The sequence below is a fragment of the Topomyia yanbarensis genome, chromosome 2 (genome assembly GCF_030247195.1).
Source record: "Topomyia yanbarensis strain Yona2022 chromosome 2, ASM3024719v1, whole genome shotgun sequence".
Taxonomy (NCBI): domain Eukaryota; kingdom Metazoa; phylum Arthropoda; class Insecta; order Diptera; family Culicidae; genus Topomyia; species Topomyia yanbarensis.
The window spans coordinates 132,531,562-132,552,342 of record NC_080671.1 but is presented as its reverse complement, the minus strand read 5'-3'; the positions used below and the strand labels follow the sequence as shown (position 1 = coordinate 132,552,342).

The following is a 20,781-nucleotide window of genomic DNA, read 5'->3' as shown; positions in this document are numbered from 1 at the left end:
CCTTGAGAAGATTGGCATTCGAAGGTCAAGTAAGATGGTATAGGTTTGTGCAGCTGCATTCTGACGATACGAACCCCGTTGAGAATACCGGGAAAAAAGTTTCTCCAGGTGTCATTCTTGACGGATTCCACTTCTCCGTATTGGGACATGTATTTTTAATGTAGAATACATTTAAGCTTTCAATATAGGGGTCCCGTTTCAAAATATCGGCTGCGGCGCCGCGTCAGATTTTGAACGTTAATAACTTTTATCATACTTAACAGAATGATTTGATTTTTAGGCCAATTTGTTGAAAATACGTTCCTCTATGCTGTATTAAAATTTGAAGTATGTATAACATGCACTAATAACAAAAAAATGTGTTTCGAAAAATCTTTCGAAAACGACTAGGAAAAGTGAAAATTTTCAGCCCATCCCGCACACAGCCGTCACTTTGGTAGACCAACCGAACAATAAAATAATGAAAAGTTTATATATAGGTCCACTACATGTTTGTTCCTATGATTATTCGCATTGGGTTGCTTGACGAGAGCAGTTGGTGGGGGAAAGACGGCATATTCCTTTGGTTAGGCCATTAGAAGCCGGACGGAAAGGAAAGGCTCATGCACGGCACGAGAACGAGCGAGAAAGCGATAGTAGTGCATATTAGCGCGATTATAAAAATATCTGTCGGTCGGTTTTTCTCATCATTCGTATTCGTTCAAGTTCAAGCACTAGCAAGCAGCCAGTCCACCGAAGGAAAGCAGTTGGCGATGACGACGGTCGGAAAAAGTGCCCCAGCTACTGGTGACTCATCACAACCCGATCAGGAACTGTCGCCCTGCAAGAATTTCGCCCCAACTAAAGGGCAACAGAGAAACTAATCTGTGTTCTAATAAGAGTTAAACTGGCTCACCGTGTCCGCGGGGAGTGCGTCTGAATTATGCTCCCGCAATAAAACAATAAACGGTTCTTTACAGGACCAATTAATTGTGTTCTAATAAGTGTTAAACTGAAATTTACATTTTATGGTGTATAACAAATAATTTTCAGAAAGCTATATAAGAAATACGATGTGTGGAAAGAAAGAAAGAGAATTTAAATTATCCTCTCTCGCTCGTTTTCGTGCACTGCATTTCCATTCCTTTCTGCTGCTAATACCATCATAACGAAAACGAATGTGCGTATTCTCCCGCCATGGCTAGTGTTGCCACAATTGCATGTCGCTATTACAATTTGAATTATTTTATTGAACTATTTGGCAGCTTCCGTTGATTAACTACATAAATCGATTTGTTTGTGCAGCTCCTTGCTAGTAGCAAACTAAATATCCTTTATCAGCGCTAACAAATAACACAAAAGAATTTAAATTTGTGAAAATCTTTTCCTTCCTTCTTTTCAAATCTGCAACATTCTTTGAAAATATTGTTGGAATGTTGTTATTGAAAAACTGAACATGCAAGTTTGCTAGCACTGGCCACTAGATTGAATGCGATGGAAAGACAGAATATTCGTTTTGGTTATGCTAGTATTGGTAGCCGAACGGAAAGGAAAGGCACAAGAATGGCACGAAAACGAGCGAGAGAGCGATAGTAGTGCTTTCTCGTGTGTTCATATATGAATATTGGTCGGTCGGTTTTTCGCATCATTCGCATTCGTTCAAGCGCTAGCAAGCAGCCAGTCCACCGAAGGAAAGCAGTTGGCGATGACGACGGTCGGAAAAAGTGCCCCAGCTACTGGTGACTCATCGCAACCCGATCAGGAACTGTCGCCCTGCAAGAATTTCGCCCCAACTAAAGGGCAACAGAGAAACTAATCTGCGTTCTAATAAGAGTTAAACTGGCTCACCGTGTCCGCGGGGAGTGCGTCTGAATTATGCTCCCGCAATAAAACAATAAACGGTTCTTTACAGGACCAATTAATTGTGTTCTAATAAGAGTTAAACTGAAATTTACATTTTATGGTGTATAATAAATAATTTTCAGAAAGCTATATAAGAAATACGATGTGTGGAAAGAAAGAAAGAGAATTTAAATTATCCTCTCTCGCTCGTTTTCGTGCACTGCTTTTCCATTCCTTTCTGCTGCTAATACTATCATAACAAACGAATGTGGGTGTTCCCCCACCATCCCATGGCCAGTATCACCGCTAACAAATAAGACAAAAGAATTTAAATTTGTGAAAATCTTTTCCTTCCTTCTTTTCAAATCGGCAACATTCTTTGAAAATATTGTTGGAATGTTGTTATTGAAAAACTGAACATACAAGTTTGCTAGCACTGGCCACTAGATTGAATGCGATGGAAAGACAGAATATTCGTTTTGGTTATGCTAGTATTGGTAGCCGAACGGAAAGGAAAGGCACAGGAATGGCACGAAAACGAGCGAGAGAGTGATAGTAGTGCTTTCTCGTGTTTTCATATATGAATATTGGTCGGTCGGTTTTTCTCATCATTCGTATTCGTTCAAGCGCTAGCAAGCAGCCAGTCCACCGGAGGAAAACAGTTGGCAATGATGACGGTCCGCAAAAGTGCCCCAGCTACTGGTGGCCCATCGCAACCAATTACCGATCAGGAACTGTCGCCATGCCAGTATTTCGCCCCAAATAAAGGGCAACAAAGAAACTAATCCGCTGGCTAACATTCCAGCGTCTGGTTCGTAAGGTTGTGTATTACTTCAAAGTCGAGCTACGCTTACAAAACTCAGCCGTAATGAAGCCACTGATGCCTACTTGGTCGGTTTGTGGGAGTGGGCGTAAATTACAATAAAAGCAACGGTTCTTTTCAGGACCAATCAATTGTGTTCTAGTGAGAGTTAAACTGAAACTTTCATTTTAAGGTGTGTAACAAATTTTCAACAATCAACATAATACGTTGTGTGGAAAGAAGCAGCTTGCACACGGAACAAAAAATTAAATTATCCTCTCGCTCGTTTCGTGCACTGTTTTTCCATTCCTTTCTACTGTTATTATCAGTATTACCAAAACGAATGTGTTGTTGCATGTGTTTAAGAGAAATGTTGAAGTCGCATGCTTCTATTCGAGCTTTTTAGCAGCCTCTGTGAACTAACTGCATTAAATAATTTTTTTGTGCAGCTCCGTGCTAGTAGCAAACAAAATGGCCCTACCAGTGTCTGATTCGTGAGATTGTGCAGGATTTCAAAGTCGAGCTAAGCTTATAAAGTTCAGCCGTAATGGTACCCGAAGAAGCCAGTCTTGTCGTTTTGTTCGAGGCTACAAAACAGTTCGCCAGGCACGTAACTATCATGCCAAAAATATCCAACGATCCAGCGCATCACCATCAACACCAACGCCGATACCAAAGGTTCTTTTCAGAACCACCATTATTACCATAGAGAATTATTTGAAAATTTCCCATTCAAACGTGGTTCTGTTGAATATTAGATTTAAATTAACGTCTCGAATTGAAATCACGACGCTCCGGTTATGTGACAGACATTACCCACCCATCTTTTTTTATTGTGACCACGACTAACGGTTTAATATAGACACCCCATTTCAATATTTCTGAAGGAACAGAAGGTCGAGTTTGGAAAGTTTGTAACTTTCATTGTACTTAACCAAATTACACAATGTTCGCACTAATGATTCAGAAATATGACCAGGAATCTTCTATTAGATTTGTAAGTATGTATAATTTACATGAATAAAGAAAAATTGATTTTCAGGAATCAATTATTATCTGTTCTTCCATTGGCCAGTACTACGCGACTTCCTCATGCTAACAATTAATTTCATCGTTAGCCATCTCCCTCACCAAGGCCAACAACGCCAACAAAACCGGTCCTTTTTAGGACCACCATCATTTTTGTAAAGAATAATTTGAAATATTCCTCGCCCAAATCACCTTTTGTCCGAAAATTCCAATGAGTATCAACATATTTGAAGAACGTGTTCCTTATGTATTCTACATCTCTCCGGTTATGTCGCAGACATTACCCACCCATCTTTTTTAATGTACTCGGAGCTGGTGCGCGGTGCCAAATCATGTAATAAAACTTCAGTAAAATCTCGGTATATATAGACGGGGATCTTGGTTTTAATGTTTCGTATTCGATTTCGTGTTGCATATTATTCATCACACTAAAGAATTCTGCATCGGATAGCGTCTGGAACGTTATTAGTATCACGTTTTTTGTATGATGCAGCTGGAGGTGTGTAACTGCCGCAAGATCAAGATTCATGTTCACTTTTATTAACTGTTCCACCTCACGCACTGTAGGTCTTCGTCGAGTTTGCGTAAAGTCAATCACGACAGTGTTTTCCCTTAGTGGGCGCACTTTGCTTTTTTGTTCGCTCATTTTGCTCACCGTGGGGCAACGAGGCTTTTTTTCTGTTACTGGTGTAAAGAAGAAACGAAGCGACGCGGATAAATATTCGTTCGTTTGCTTTGCTGTGAACGAGCGGTGTGTATTTAGCTTCTGGTCTGTGTGAGATCAAGGACTAGACTGATGGTTTCGATAGTTTTCTGCTATGGTTTTTCGATCGGGATTCTATTCTACTCAGTTTCACCAGATTGAATAGTATTTGGGTGAGCTTACGGCTCCATGTGAGGCATGGATCCCCTACCTATTCAACTGGAAAATACTCCAGTACAGAAGCCTATGTATACAACTATTTCATGAGTATTCGAACTAAAAAAATTAAAAACATAAAACAACATAAATTAATTTTTTAATGCTCGATCATGGTAAGCTATGCTTAATTTTAATTTTTATCAGATTGTGGGGAATATTCTGGTGAACAATTCCTCTGAAGACCCCGTGAATATCCATGAATATAATCTTCCGACATTTTCTAATTATCTTGCAGAAAACACCATGCGCCTCCATATCAGTAACAAAAAAAAATAAATCTCCTTAAACCCGTTTACGCACCGAGGCACAGAACGAGAACATAACATTCGGAAAATAGAGGTAATTTTCCATAGAATGTATAATATTTGACTGTTCCGAACAGTTTTACCTGATTGTATAGAATATATTAGTGAAAAAAGTATTTTTGATCAGTCCACCTCAAACAATTAAACGAAAAAGTCACATTTCCAAGCAAATTCAGCGAATTTTTATATAATCCTCTTATATTCCTTCTGACCTGTGTTGGTCTATATGAAATGTTTCTTGAATGAGAAAATCTCATTCCAGGGTATAGCAGAATCCTGTGTGCAAGTACTGTAACCAGACGGGGGCTCCACGAAAAACCTTGTTCGTAAGATAGTGTGGATAATGCATCACAACCGATTGCCCACTTATCCACGGCACGCCAATTCAAAACACAGGCTTCAATACCATCATTTGAATCACAAACGGCTGCCAACTTTGTGGCGGCTGTTCTGGTTATAACGCCAATAGCAAATGCAGCATCAAGCACCTCAACTTCAATAACCAGCACTATTAGTGATGCAGTAGACGACTAGACAAATGCTTTACTATCGCAAAAGAAGCGCAACCGAAAGCTTGAGATCCGACGGACACTCATTAACCCATTCATGCCCATGTTGTTTGTGGAACTTTGGATTGAGGGAAGATTTGCTCACAAAAACAAGTAAGGCTCATTAATGCGATTATTGTCTTTAATTTGAGTATTAACAGTTACAAGGATCAGCTCTAGAACTGAAGTTATTGCAATTAGTATGATTGGATTCCGATGGACCATTGGTGCCAGGGACAGTTTACGTTGACGACGGAAAATGATTTTTTCATATACCTTCATTATGGTGCAATATTATTGAAAACTGATAAAACTTATCAATTTAGACTGTCGTTGGCTACGTTTTCCACGTAATTGGACTGTTGTAATTACTCTAGGAGAACTGTATTGAGCATTAGAAGGTAAAAATTGACCAGCTTCTAGCACTACCATGGAAGCACCTATCTTTACGAAAATAGGCTTTTCGTGTTTCTTGACCCAAACGTTTTCAAGGAAAAATAGTTTTGAAACCCTACATGCACTAGTAAAAAGTTGGGTATGAAAGGGTTAATATACGTTTTCATTTATTTTTATTTTTATTTAAATATTGTAAATTGTAATTGTAATTTATTAAATACATACGGGAACCTTTTCGTTAAAACTTTTACAAGGTCAAGGCATCTACATTAGGAGTTTAAACTTAACGGAGAATTTAAGTGTTTACATCAGTATTCAACTATCATCTAAACTAAAACCGTCCTGTTCAAAGCTTTTTTGAAAGTTGCAGTTGTAGGTAGCCTTCTGATTTCTATCGGTAGACGATTCCAGCGAGACACTCCATACGCGAGTACGCTTTTCCTGGTGTTCGTGGTTTGACGGTGTACGGTAAACGATCTTAATCTTTCTATATTACTACGTCCTAGATGTTGCTGGATATATTGAAGTAACTCTTCATTGTAGCCCTGTCGCATAAAGCAGCATATCCGGTGATTATAATTATCAGTGAGATCCCGTCCTAGGATTGTGTTCCGTACATTAGCAGTAATCGCACGCCGCTGCATGTTGTAGACGAAGGGAATCGAGGCTTTGAAGCACCTATGCAGCTGGTTTTTCTGTCTTGTTGTTAACCCTGGGTAGTACACCACATCGCAGTACGTGAAGAAAGGTATCACTGCAGCTTGAATCAATTTCAGTCGCTTTCGCCACAAGAGAACAGGAGAAAATCTACGAAAAGTGAGTAGTGAGGCAAAGACTTTCCGAGTGATGTCGTTGACTTCAGTAGTTCCAAGAACGATTGTTGTCCATTCGGAGATCAAGATTCGTTTTTTCGGCTATCGGAATCTCCTCACCAACGAAAACGATCTACTATTGCGCCGCTATTAAATCAGACTTTCAAAAGATGATCGCTTGTGTTTTCTTCAGGCTGGGAAAGAGTTCATTGGCAGCTGCCCACTGTTCGATCGAATTGATCAACACATCGATTTCTTCAATTCTTCCGGATATGTAAATTTGCAAACCATCTGCATATAGCTAGTAATTACATCGGAGAACTTCGGGCAAACTGTTTATGTAGAGGCTAAATAACAACGCGCTCAGACATGAATCTTGTGGCGTGCCCTGGGCGAGCATACGTTTGCCAGATTTCACGTTACCTATCTTTACGGCTTGGTATCGCTGTTCGAGAAAAGAAAGTATGAGATCTCGTACTGAGTTTGAGAAGCCAAACTCCTCTCTCAGTTTAGTCCCGAGCTTCTGGTGGTTGACGCAGTTGAACGCAAGGGAAAAGTCAACCAAAACCATGACAGTACACCGCCATCAAAGTTGTTGTAGATATCAAATGCGACTTTCGCCAGTGCTGTTGTGGTGCTGTACCCTTTTCTGTACCCAGATTGATTATCTGCAAGCAATTGATGGTTTAATTGGTCAATGTGTTCAGTGATCTGTTCAAGCAGTATTTTTCCAGAATTTTGGAGATCGACGGGAGGACGCTTATAGGTCGGAAATCCTTTGGTTCAAGTGGATTAGGGCGTTTTGCAATAGGTGTCACGATCGCTGTTTTCCAAGCGTTTGGAAAAACATTCGCTTCCATCACGGCGTTGAAAAAATGCACTAGGGAAGGCAGATAGCATTTTGACGAACGATATGGGAATGTCGTCATAGCCTGCTGCATTCGTATGAATTTCATACATTTTTTTGATACTATTTCACTGTTCACTCTTTTAAAACGAAACTGATTCCTGTTACCGTATGATAGGCGCTGCCGACGTTGTGTAGGTGGTGGTGTGCTTATCGTTCTGCGTTGCAGTTGTAGGTGCCCTTCCGCAAAATACTCGTTCAGTTGATCAGGTGCTATATCACCGAATTAAGTTTTGATTTGTGGATCCCTTCTCTACGCAGATTATTCCACAGCTTATTGGCTGGCAGATCGTGTCCAATTTTTTTCCCCATACTTCCTTTTTGCCATAAAGATAAGTGTATTTGCTCTGTCTCGCTTTCTTACATATTCCTGCCATTGCGCATCACCCTTGATTCTGTTTTGGTTGCGTGAGTAGAGGGAGTAAGCTAGATCTCTTTCCGCTATGGCCCGTTCAATATCTCTCGTTATCCAAGGTGTACGTTCGTCACGTATTTTAACAAACTTGACAGGTGCATGTCGTTCTAATAATCGTTGTAGCTCGGCATTGAAAAATTGGCTTTTAGTTTCCACATCTCTGATATTGTAAAGATGACCAAGATTCAACATCTGGAAATCAGCCTGAATGCGTAATGGTTCTATGAGTCGGTAGTTTCGAAAAGCGACTTGTTTGGGTGCTGGCCGGGGGATCCGTATATCAGCGATAAGATATACTGCTTCATGATCGGATATAGTATTTGCAGTGGATGTTTGTGATTTACGCACATATTGTGGTGAGTCTGTGATCAGCAGATCGATGGTAGTTGCACTGCTGTCAGTTATCCTTGTTGGGGGAGTTGGTAGTATTGTGAGTCCGAAAGTACTATTGATGTGGTCGAGTGCGCGGAGGTTTCCTGATGGTTGATTTGTGGAAGTGTTAATATTGAAGTGACCTACCAAGTATGTTCTATCAAAGTGAAAATCCTGAAGATTCAACAGCAGCTTTTCATATTTCTGAGCAAAATGTTGGTTGGATACTGAAGGGTTGTATATTACTACAACACATACATCGAGGTTATTAATTTTGGACCGAATAGCTAGAAATTCGAAGCGCTGTGCAGCAGGTAGGTTAGGGTCATTAGTAGATTTCAGTATCGGTGCTGCTTTGATTCCTTTACGTACGTATAAACCAGGGTTCATACTACGTTGCGTTTCGGCTTCGCCTCTTCAGAAACCGACACTAACGTATTGTCGGAATAGATTAGCGCCGGCTTGACGCAAATCCCTTAAAACTAAAACACACTATGTGTTTCAATCAAACGACTGATCAAACGTGATGTCCCGTTCGAGCAGAAGTTCTGTTTATGCCGATGAGACACAAGTGAAGCCAAAACTTGTCTTGGCTTAGCAGGCCTATGCGAAAGCACTATGCTATATTTCACCCTAAGGAGGAAAATTTGGTAAAAACCAAAATTTCTCACTAGGGTGAAAATTTGTTGGTAAAAACCAGTCTTTGTACAGGAGGGCACAAATCCTTATTTCATACTATGTTGCGTTTCGGCTTCGCCTCTTCAGAAACCGACACTAACGTATTGTCGGAATAGATTAGCGCCGCAACATTAACGCAACATAGTATGAAATAAGGATTTGTGCCCTCCTGTACAAAGACTGGTTTTTACCAACAAATTTTCACCCTAGTGAGAAATTTTGGTTTTTATCAAATTTTCCTCCTTAGGGTGAAATATAGCATAGTGCTTTCGCATAGGCCTGCTAAGCCAAGACAAGTTTCGGCTTCACTTGTGTCTCATCGGCATAAACAGAACTTCTGCTCGAACGGGACATCACGTTTGATCAGTCGTTTGATTGAAACACATAGTGTGTTTTAGTTTTAAGGGATTTGCGTCAAGCCGGCGCTAATCTATTCCGACAATACGTTAGTGTCGGTTTCTGAAGAGGCGAAGCCGAAACGCAACATAGTATGAAATAAGGATTTGTGCCCTCCTGTACAAAGACTGGTTTTTACCAACAAATTTTCACCCTAGTGAGAAATTTTGGTTTTTACCAAATTTTCCTCCTTAGGGTGAAATATAGCATAGTGCTTTCGCATAGGCCTGCTAAGCCAAGACAAGTTTCGGCTTCACTTGTGTCTCATCGGCATAAACAGAACTTCTGCTCGAACGGGACATCACGTTTGATCAGTCGTTTGATTGAAACACATAGTGTGTTTTAGTTTTAAGGGATTTGCGTCAAGCCGGCGCTAATCTATTCCGACAATACGTTAGTGTCGGTTTCTGAAGAGGCGAAGCCGAAACGCAACATAGTATGAAATAAGGATTTGTGCCCTCCTGTACAAAGACTGGTTTTTACCAACAAATTTTCACCCTAGTGAGAAATTTTGGTTTTTACCAAATTTTCCTCCTTAGGGTGAAATATAGCATAGTAAACCAGGGTTGTTAATCGATAATTAATCGTCATCGTCGATAACGTTAACCACCCGTCAACGTCATCGGAAACTCCGTTAACGATAATGTATCGTCGCCTTCATCGTCATCGTCGATAATTGTATCGTCGTTTTCATCGTCATCGTCGGTTCATCGGTTATCGCGATACATTTTGCGTTACTTTCCCGTTTATTGGGGTTGAAGTTGATGCGGTTAACTTTCAATTGTTTAGAATTAAATAACTATTGAAGGACATGTTGTTGGCAGTTGAAAATCAATAGTTTTGGACATTTTCTATGCACAGGGGGGGGATCCGAAGATGTGTCAAAATGGAGTTTTTTGTCAACTTTTCGGGAGAGTTTTATATTGAAGGGAAAATTATTGGCAGTTGACAATCAATAGTTTTGGACATTTTCAATACACAGGGGGTTCGACGATGTGTCAAAATGGATTTTTTCAACTATTGAGGAAAGTTTGTTATATTGAAGAAGTTATTGGTAAGTGAAAATCAATAGTTTTGGGTATTTTCAATGTACCGTCGGTGCATCAAAATAGATTTTTTTTTCAACTTTTCGCGAACTTTTTATATTCAAGGGCAATCGATAGTTTTGGACATTTTCAATTCACACGAGGATCCAAATTGGCAAAAAGGAGAAAGAAATTCTTTGAACCACGAAAAACATTTTTAGTTATAGTGTCTTCAGCAAAGTTTATTTATATTTTTTTCATTTAAAAAGTATTAGTTGGGTGATTAATTCCTCTAAATCTGAGAAGAAAGTTTTTGCCTATGTTTATGAAAATAAAAAAAAACTTTCTTTGACAAAGTTGTTGAGAATATCTTAAGTATTAACTTCGCTGAAGAGACTATGTGTCTATCTGTCGATTTTAATTTACATTTGTGGAGATTTTTTTGATATACCCCTGAAAATTGCTTTTTTCAAGATACTTTTCCTGGTAATTTTGTAGAATTTCAAAATGTTCCAAGATGTTGTTCAGCATAAGAAAATACAGAATTTTTATAATGTAAGTTTATTTGTATCTCTTACAACTTAGAAGTTATCGAATGTTTTAGTGCCCAAAAAGCAATATTTTGGTATGGAAGCCGCAAATTTCCGCAGACGAATACCAATACGAATCTGTAAAACAAACACTATCAAAATCGTTTGGTGGGCTCTAGCTTACGTTCAAGTCAAATTCGAGTAAATTCCTTCTTTAGCATATTTTTCTTATCTTAGAGATGCAAAATATACAAAAATAATAATACTGTACTGTAAGACCTCCTTAAGGAAATTTTTTACTAAATGATCAGAACGGATTATGAGGCTTTGTCGAGGAACTACAGAAGAATATTTTAACCGCTCCGGTTTATTAAAAAGAAAGAAAAAAAATATGTTAGTCCAGGTGTTTGCGTTTCGACTTCGTCTCTTCAGAACCAGCAAAAATATGTGCCGATTTCGTCAATGCCATCGTTTTATCAGCCTATAATTCGCCAAGGGGCTGATAAAAACGGGTCTTCACTGTATTCAAAAAACGAATAAAACTCTATTATGAGGCCGTACATAAATTACACTACATATTTAAGGGTAAAAGAAGGAAGCATGAAGCATCTTGTTACATAGTGGAGCGAAGAAACGGAGGAGGGGGCTAAAAGCTTCCTAACTAGAAAAGGAAATCAAACATTGGAAATATGTATATTCTCCTTTTCAAAATCCGAAATCTTCTGGTTTAAATCAAAATTATAATAAATTCTGTTAATCACCACACGACTTAAATGTGTAGTGTAATTTGTGAATGGCCTAATAATAGTGGTTTAGTAGTTTTTTCAATATATGTTTTTGCGTGCTAAAAATTACTAATCGCACAATAGCTCAAAATTTGTTTTCTTCATGGTCAAAACAATTTTGATCACCTTTTTGCCGCTTGGAAACACTGTGCACCTGGGACTCTTCTGTGCACCAACTTACTCGAAAAGTTGAAAAAATTCAATTTAGACTCATCGTCGGACCCTTCTGCGTATTGAAATGTCCAAAATTATTGATTTTCAATTGCCAGCAACTTTCCCTTCAACATAATACATTTTCCCGAAAAGTTGAAATAATTTCATTTTGACGCTCTCGTCAGACCCCGCTGTGCATAGAAAATGTCCAAAACTATTGATTTTCAACTGCCAACAACATGTCCTTCAATAGGTATTTATTTCTAAACAATTGAAAGTTAACCGCATCAACTTCAACTCCAATAAACTGGAAAGTAACGCAAAATGTATCGCGATAACCGATGAACCGACGATGACGATGAAAGCGACGATACAATTATCGACGATGACGATGAAGGCGACGATACATTATCGTTAACGGAGTTTCCGATGACGATACATTATCGTTAACGAGTAACGTCGATAAATTATCGTGAAAAATGTATCGCATTAACAACCCTGGTATAAACCGACTCCTCCGTGAGTTTTCGAACCTCGTTTTGAAGTTGAAGAATGTCTTATGAAATCGTATCCCGGAATACGGATAGGTCCCATCGGAGCCGAAATTTTTAGTTTAGTTTCGGTTACTCCAAAGAAGTGATATTTATTATTATCCAGCAAGAGTTTTAATCCATCTATGTAGCGTTCGAAACTTCGAACATTAAGGTGTCCAATTCGAAGATTACTAAAGTTTATTCGTGGCATAATCGGTGAAAAGATTGTAATAATGAATGAAATCGTTGGCATGTGGTGTAAGTTACTTTTAGAGGGAACACTCAGTAGATTCTGCATCAAAAAAATTGAAGATTCGTCTAGATTGGCATCCAAACTAGTAAGTTTAAGAAGCTGATTGGGCTCCTCAATCGGTATGTACTTTTTCTGTCCAGGTAGTAGAACAGAGATATTGCCATTTTTTACAAACACTGACTGGATAAGCTTTTTCTGCTTCATTTTTAAAGCAAGGTTGCGAATCCGAAAACTTTTTATGGATAGCATTTCATTTTCGGTGAAACGGTATTCGAGCGGAAGACCTATTCTCAAGTTACACAACTTTGCTTCTCTGTGTATCTCGAAATACTTTTTTAGAACGATGGACTTCACTTCGGCATTATCAAAAGCCACTAAAATGGTCGGAGTAAGCGTGCGGTCAGTCCATTTGGAAGGCTTCACTGAAAGACGGAAACAGCTAGTTACATGCGACATGATATCCGAGATGTTGAGGAAATGTAGAAAACTTTGAACGATCGACCGAACGTTCTCACCATCTTGATAAGGGACCTTGTTTATAAAGATGCGGCAGCAGTTGATACATTGTGAACAGATTTTTGCTAATTTTACACCAGATTCGATCTCTTCTAATTTGTCTTGTACACCCTCGACAAGGGTTGCAGATACTTTGAGCTCTTTAACTTGATTGGTGACATGTATTTTGTTTTGGACTCGATCAAATTGCCTTTTTATGCTGTTTTGCAGATTATTGAGATCAGATTCTAGCTTCCTGATTTTTTCAGATAGTTCATCTAACCGTTTTTGTACCGGACTCAGCTCGACATCATTAGAATTTATCGTCTTGGGGATGAGACTACCGATGACCGCACATTTTTCACACAGGTACAGATAATTCCCGATATCTGGAAGAAGTGCTTGCCCAACGTTGACGCATCTGGTGTAAAACCAGCAAAGGCACGAATCGCAGCCGATCCATCCAATTTTATTGACTTTTGTTCGCTTTCCACCCTTTTTTCTGGGCTTTCCTCGCGGTGGTTCTTCTAACCCACAGGTACCACAGATGTCCCCGTTCATTTAGATAATACTATGCCACAGTGCTAACGATTCAGTTTTCCTCTTTATCGCTGCATAGCGATATACAAACAGCAAAAAAGCAATTCAACTTTCTGGCAGCTCTGCTGACTGCCTCCGGCAACGACGCCACCCGAAAACCGTCGTTTCCGTCTAACACCGGAATTCCGTACTCCACCGGAAGCGCACTCGGGACCCGTGTTAGAGTTGATTACTCGAAACTCTCGCGCAAAACTCCCCGAAATAAATCAATAAACACCCTTCGATGTCGGAACGAAACAAATCGCGGCGCGTTACTAGCAGTGTTGTGGTTAAAAGGTTTTTAAATGTATATAGGACTGGCGGCTCCGTTAAGTCATTGCAATGTTTCACGCCAAATAAACGATTTATAAAAACTCATTATTCGCCACTTTCTAAATATGAACCGTGTTAATAATTTAGTTTCCGAATTCGACGCTTCTAAATTTACTAACTTTTTAAATCTTGATTAAGATATTCTTGTCAAAATGATGTGCCACGCCTTTGTTAACCAGCTGGAGCCGCCTATGTTGCTGCTTTGAACAAATAAACAATCCCTAAAAACAGTTAACACCCTGCTGCTTCCAAACATTTTTTCACTGACTATAAAACAAAACATGCAATGATTTCGCGGAATAAAAAATTTTCTGCTAAAATATGCATCACTGCTCTTATGTGTTTGAAAGGGAGAGTCTTTCGATCGTGTTTAAACTCTTAGTTTTCAACAAAACTAAAAACGAAAATAAATTTAATTGAGATAAATTGTTTGACGAATTCATAAAACAGTAATAGAATTTTGAATATAACATTAGTTGCATAGGAACTCAGAGCAAAAATTTATTTCGAAAAAAATAAATGGAATGAAAAGTTTTGTTTTGAGAATTTCAAAATACCTAAAAATTATAAATGTTCTAGACCCCCCGTTAGAACATTTCAAAATATGGTCAAATGAAAGAGGAGCATCTAAGCTTTCAAATAGTGAGTATTTTAGCGATACTGATTTTCTTGCCTAAATATTTCCTACCAGAGACACCGTGTAAACGGTCAAAATGAGACTGAATCTTTGCACGTAGGTTAAAAAATAAGTTTCCATGTTAAGGACTTTCATTTTGAAAATTTTGTTTCTAATAAGTTCAAAGCTATGAGTAGGCAATGTCCAGGACAGAACCTCGGTGTTGACGTAGGACTATTCGTTAGCGTATCATAATGTTAAAATTCTGCTTGTATCTGTTTCAAACGATTAAATTCACGCATTAAGTTTGATTCACCGGTCGCAGTAAAATTTTGCTGGATATTTGACTAGTATCCCGTTCGGTAAACTGTTCAGTAAAACAATATTATTACCAAGTTCTTCGCATAAAACATATATAAACATCTGTCAATGAAAGTATACAGTTTTCGGCAAATTTCTTCCGATAAAAGATAACCAGAAAAAGTAGCATGATTTAGTCAGAATATTTTTAAGATTACACAAACAACTTTTACACATAATAATTGTCCTACATCAACACCCCGGTTTTGTCCCGGACAATACCCACCCCTAGTTTTTTGGAAAATAACTTCCCTCTCATTGGGTTCATTGTTTTCTATAACAATTTCCAAAAAAGTGCGATAAAGCAAATTTACATTTCGAATAAATATGCATGAGTAAAGAAGACTATGCCCATCCAATTAATCAGGTGTAGGAAAATACGTATAATAATTTGGATTAGAAAAGTGACCTTTGCAGAAAGATGCTTCTATCGTTTCAAAATATTTAAGGGTTTATATACAAAGTTGGAACTTGAAAAAACGAAAATCATTTCATTGAATATTCTGAAAGTACATACTTTTGAAAATATCTGTGCGAAATTTCATCCAGATCGGAGCACCAGATTTCAAACTACAGCCAATTTCGTGCGAAAAACGCTAAAACAAAGTGAAGAAGAGATAAAGAACGCAATTGCATCTGTTTAAAATGGGCGCCAGTATGCAATAAGCATCTAAACAATTCAAGGTGCAGTTCGAAACATTACCTGTTCATGTGAAAAGAAAGTTCTCGTCATCAATGAAAGCGCATCCGGGATTTCGCGTAAGTTAACAATATAATAATTTAAAGTGTTATTGAAGTAGATATTCGGAAAAACACGATCGAAAAAGAAAAGGAAAAGGAATGCAAAAAATGCACGCACCGCCAAGCAACCACGTAAGCTGGAATGCAGAACTTCAATTCCACACTCTGGCGACAACGAGGACACCGAAGAAGTCATTCGCAAGTACAAAGCCAGACGTAGCTGCTGAAAAATGTTTTTTCAACATTTACTTCCGCGGTTTCATGATTTTTCACATCATTTGCCACTTTCTTATTTTCATACCTGAATGACGTGTGTTATTAATTTTTAAATAATCTGCAGTTTTCGTACTCTTCTAATATAATATGAACCGCTGATTTCCTAGGTATGTACATTGTTTTATTTAACCTCAAATATCAATCATACCCACCGATTTTAAAAACATCGAAAAAAAGTTCCTTCGCCTTATGGGATTTACCTTGAAAAATATTTAGGCATGTAAAAAATCATTATTGCCAAAACGTTTCCAGATGTATAACCTCGTTGGAAAGTGCTTGTTTGTCAACATCAGTGCAAAAATACCATCGCGCGAGCTCGCCAAAAATACTGACCTACTTAACTCCACTCTACTCTATACTTGTCTACTATATTGTGTTAAGGTTGGACAGAGAAATCGCGAACGATAAAAGCAGTTTTTTTCCACACCATGTGTTAGATCTTCATAAAAATGAATCAGCTGCCACAGTACTGCAACAACAACAATCAATCAATAATTGTTGTTACAGTGCTGCTGATTGATTTTTATGAAGATCTAATAGCATATTCGTTTTTGACAGTGCACTACACCGGTGTAGTCGGTGCTACACTCATTCAAACTTGGGTGTAATCAGTCTATCTCTTTCTTTGCACTACACCGGTGTAGCACCAAGAAAAAACGAAAACGCCATAACACACAGTGTGGAAAAAACTGCTTTTTTCGTTTTCGATTTTTGCACATTCTCTGTTCAATCTTAAACGGGTTTTTCGATTCGGGCATCAAAAAAATTTCTACAGGCCATTGTTTTAAGCAGTGTCCTGGCCGCCATAGGCTGCTCTCGGTTCGAGACGCGCGCCTCAGGTAGAAACCTTTTCATGACAGTATGCATGTTCCGAGAATGCTTCGCGTGGTACTGTACATGTGTACAGATCTTGAGAACGTATGTAATGTTTTATTACTACATTCAAAAGAGAACGTTTTAACCTGTAAGATGCAGTCGAAAAAAGTTTCGTTTGAAAATGTCCTTCAAAATAAATTCAAGATGCAAGTACTCATTGACGCTTGAATTTCGTACACTGAAAAACAAAAATATGCATAGTTAGCATACTTTCTATTCCCGTCTCTTTTCTTATGCTGTGATTTTTATGCATACCCCGGTGCCGGAGTAAGTTGGCGGGTTTTTCGCATCACATATTTTTGTCTCTAAAAAGGGAGACAATGCATGAAACACTAAAAAAAATCAAAGATGTTGCCAACAGTTTGCTCTTTCATGCCGCGTGTTCTATTTTGCATGATCTACCTACATCAAAGCGATAAAAAATGAAAACTGACAACACCGCCAACTAGCCCCGGTCTCCCCTACTTCTAGTAAGCTTTCAATGAGTGGATAGACCGAATGTCCAATGCATAACATTTACAGCAAAAGAAACGAGAGGCAGATAGAAAAGTATGCTTTCGATGCATAAATAAAATTCTGCATGTGCAGCTCATTTGCTCCAATATCTCTCTACCTCCAATCATCTAGTGATTATCGTTATCATTAAAATAACAGTATAGCAATCCGGCATAATAGTTGCATGTTGTAGTCGTGACGAAGTATCACAGGGTTAACGACTGGTTGAGTTATTACCGCATTGCCAAATCAATTGTTGCACAATCAATGTGTCGCCTACTTTCCCACACTTCGATGGATTGCTTCAGAACACTTTCAATTGAAATGTTACTGTGTAATAAATATTGTAAAACATATCGATATCATTGAGCAATGATAACAAACATGTAATACAATGTTAGTAATTGCTTACAATTAGTCGCGACCATGCTGTTAGACTCGGAAGTAACGTTTGACTCCTAGCAAGCAGAAGGCAAAGAATTACTCACTCTTCCTTTCGATCTCTCATAGAGAATTTGGTGGTAAAATGAGCACTTTAAGCAAAGTCATTATTTTCTAACGGATTAGTGATTGAGATCTCTAGTTTGGCATGATTTGTACAAAATTTGTGATATTTCGAAATGAACACAGTTTTTCCGATATTATTGTTGACATCAAAATATGTCAATCATGTTTAAAGCGTGCGGGTAAATTGAATTGGTGGTAACATGGATAACTTTTGGTTATTACCGTACGAAATAAATCAAAGACAAAAAAGTTCAAAAGTTATTTTTCAACTGTTTTATTTTAAATTAAATACAAAAGCATTTGCCATAAACGCTGCTTTGAATCCTTCGAATACTTGACAGTCCAGATTTCTGTAATGTTCGTTCTGAATTTAACGAATATTGCCTTGATTAGAAATCAAGGTTTCCGTTCAATGTTAATAACTCTCTTGGTCATGCTTGCGGAAAACAACCAACGAAAATCGATACAACAGAATTACTGTAATTGTAGCAATCCACGTGGGGACAATTTACAATGACAAAATAAATACATAAAACAATGTTTCTCTGCGTCAGACATCGATTAATGTGACTAGTTCGTAATGTATCCAGTGTGCATATTATTTATAAGGTACGCGCTCAAAATAATTTTAACACATTTTCGAGAACAGCCATCAAATGAAGATGACCCGAGCAATAGTCTAGTTCGAACGAAATTATTGTGTTCTGCAGTGGTGATCAATCGCGTCATGATTTTCGGCGAATTGCAGAACCCGACAGAAGTCTTACCGTGTGTATTGCGTCTTCTGGAGACTATCGGACTGCGCTCAAACCGGGTTAATTTTGTGCGCTTTCTTGTCATATTGACATTCTCAACGGTAACAGCGGTCATTCCTAAATTGTTTCTCGGTCAAAATGAGCAGATTGGTTTGGTCATGCGAAAGTATTCGGAACTAGTTTTTTGGTATCACGTTGTCAGCAGAGCGATTTTGTTTGCCTGGAAATCTCCACATCTGGAGAAATTGGTGTTGATTGTACGCAGGGCTCATGACAAATGTGAGTGACAATTTTGCATTAATGGAGCTTTTCCATACAAAAGTTTATCTGTGTTTTAGTGCGCTTGAATAATTCGGAGACGAGGTGGTACGAGATAGTCATAGATTCTAATAACCTAATTGACAAAAGCGCTAAGCCATGCTGTAAAATGGTCATGGTTTCGGTTGTTGCATTTACATTTGGGCCTATAACGCAAACATTAATTATTCATCTATTGAACACGACGAATGTGACCGACAATGTTGACTTCATCATCACCTTGGAACAGGAGTGAGTTTACTACCAACTTTTATAGTATGTTGTTTAATATTTTCCTATTAATAGCTTCTATGGGTTGGATGTGAAAAGAAACCTGCTCCATTACTTCATTTTTGAAACTTGCGCTGTGGCCACCAACTACTGGGTGGCAGCAATGTTTGGTGTTACCCTAGCCACCATACAATCCATAATTAAAAGCTCTATTACATTGCTCAAGTTGGTAGCGAACCGGCTAGACAGGCTGCACGAGTTTTCCGGACCGTCCTTAAAGCAAGAATTGTCCGAAATCATCGACTTACACGTGGATGCTCTAAGGTCAGCCAGGCTAAGTACATGCTTAATGATTTACAACACTAATTCATATTGTGACGTTTTCAGTTGCTTGGAACAGTTTGAAAGCTACATTGGTTGGACTATGCTACTACAATTGTGCAATTGTGTTACGATCTGGATCATGTTGGTTCTGATTTTGAGCAGTGTTTGTAACACTTTGTCACTATCCGACATTTTGGAGATTAATGAAAATATTAAATTTCAGAGCTTTGACTTGAATACGTTTAGTGTGCTGGTTCTGCTGGTGGTAACAACCGGCGAAACATATGCTATTTGTAAATGGGCAACGGAGTTAAGTGATGCGGTATTTGTTAACTTTGGTATACTGACCACAATATTTCATATATCATTTGTATTTCTTACACAGAGCGCAGCTGTAGGAGACGTTTCCTTTCATGCACAGTGGTACAATCTGCCAGCGGATGTTCAAAGGGCACACGCATCGGTTGTGCAAAGGGCTCAGAAGCGCGAGGGTATTAAGGTAGCTGGTTTCCAGTATTTGGATATGGCATTGTTTGAAATGCTGGTTCGAAGGTCGTATTCAATTTTCATGGTAGTACGAGATCAGCTGTAAACTGGCTGTTTGCTGCTCTATGATGTATTAATGGCAATTTGAACTGATTTCCAATGTGGAGCTAAAAATATTTATGTAAATAGTTCAAGAGTAGGTAACTACTAAAAGATTTTTGCAATAATTACGACAATTTATCCGAAAAAAGCATATTCATAACTTGCCGCAAAAATAAATATTAAACTTATTTTGAAGTAAAGGTATTAATCTCTGTATATTATGTATTACTATAATTTTTCAGAACTACATCGATTCTTAAGCATATGAATAAACAAGTAACCATGGTCAACCAATAAGTTTATACAAACAAAACACTAGCCGTATGATTTACATGCAAATAAGCACGATTCTAATGCGATTTTTGTATTATAACTGGTATAATGCATATTAAACGATATTGATTCGGCACAAAATGCATTACATGGCGAATAGAATGCAGAAACTAACACAACCCCATAATTGGGAATGTTTCGGTGGATTCAACATTAGCAGCGTATTGGTTTGAAAACGGATCTGTACAAACACACATGTAGAGAACACCTCTACATTCGCCTAACTCGCGCTCTATAAATAATAACACATGCTCAAACTTATTTACATTTCGCCTTCTAATCGGTACCATGCT

The 20,781-nt window shown here is 38.3% G+C and overlaps 1 protein-coding gene across 1 annotated transcript; it reads left to right on the top strand.

Annotated features, from left to right (window-relative positions):
- The first annotated feature begins 19,142 nt into the window (after nt 1–19,142).
- LOC131679765 (odorant receptor 85b-like) lies at nt 19,143–20,159 on the top strand. The gene is made up of 5 exons (XM_058960505.1): nt 19,143–19,264; nt 19,319–19,567; nt 19,631–19,730; nt 19,791–19,889; nt 19,953–20,159. Exons 1-5 carry the CDS (start codon nt 19,143–19,145, stop codon nt 20,157–20,159), a joined length of 777 nt encoding a protein of 258 aa, XP_058816488.1.
- The last annotated feature ends 622 nt before the right edge of the window (nt 20,160–20,781 follow it).

Excerpts from the sequence above, each read along its gene's own strand:
- LOC131679765 (XM_058960505.1), top strand. The coding sequence starts at position 19,143 with ATGGTCATGGTTTCGGTTGTTGCATTTACATTTGGGCCTATAACGCAA. Across the intron at positions 19,731-19,790 it reads TGGTTCTGATTTTGAGCAGT|AGCTTTGACTTGAATACGTT; the intron begins GTTTGTAACACT and ends ATTAAATTTCAG. Across the intron at positions 19,890-19,952 it reads CAACGGAGTTAAGTGATGCG|AGCGCAGCTGTAGGAGACGT; the intron begins GTATTTGTTAAC and ends TTTCTTACACAG.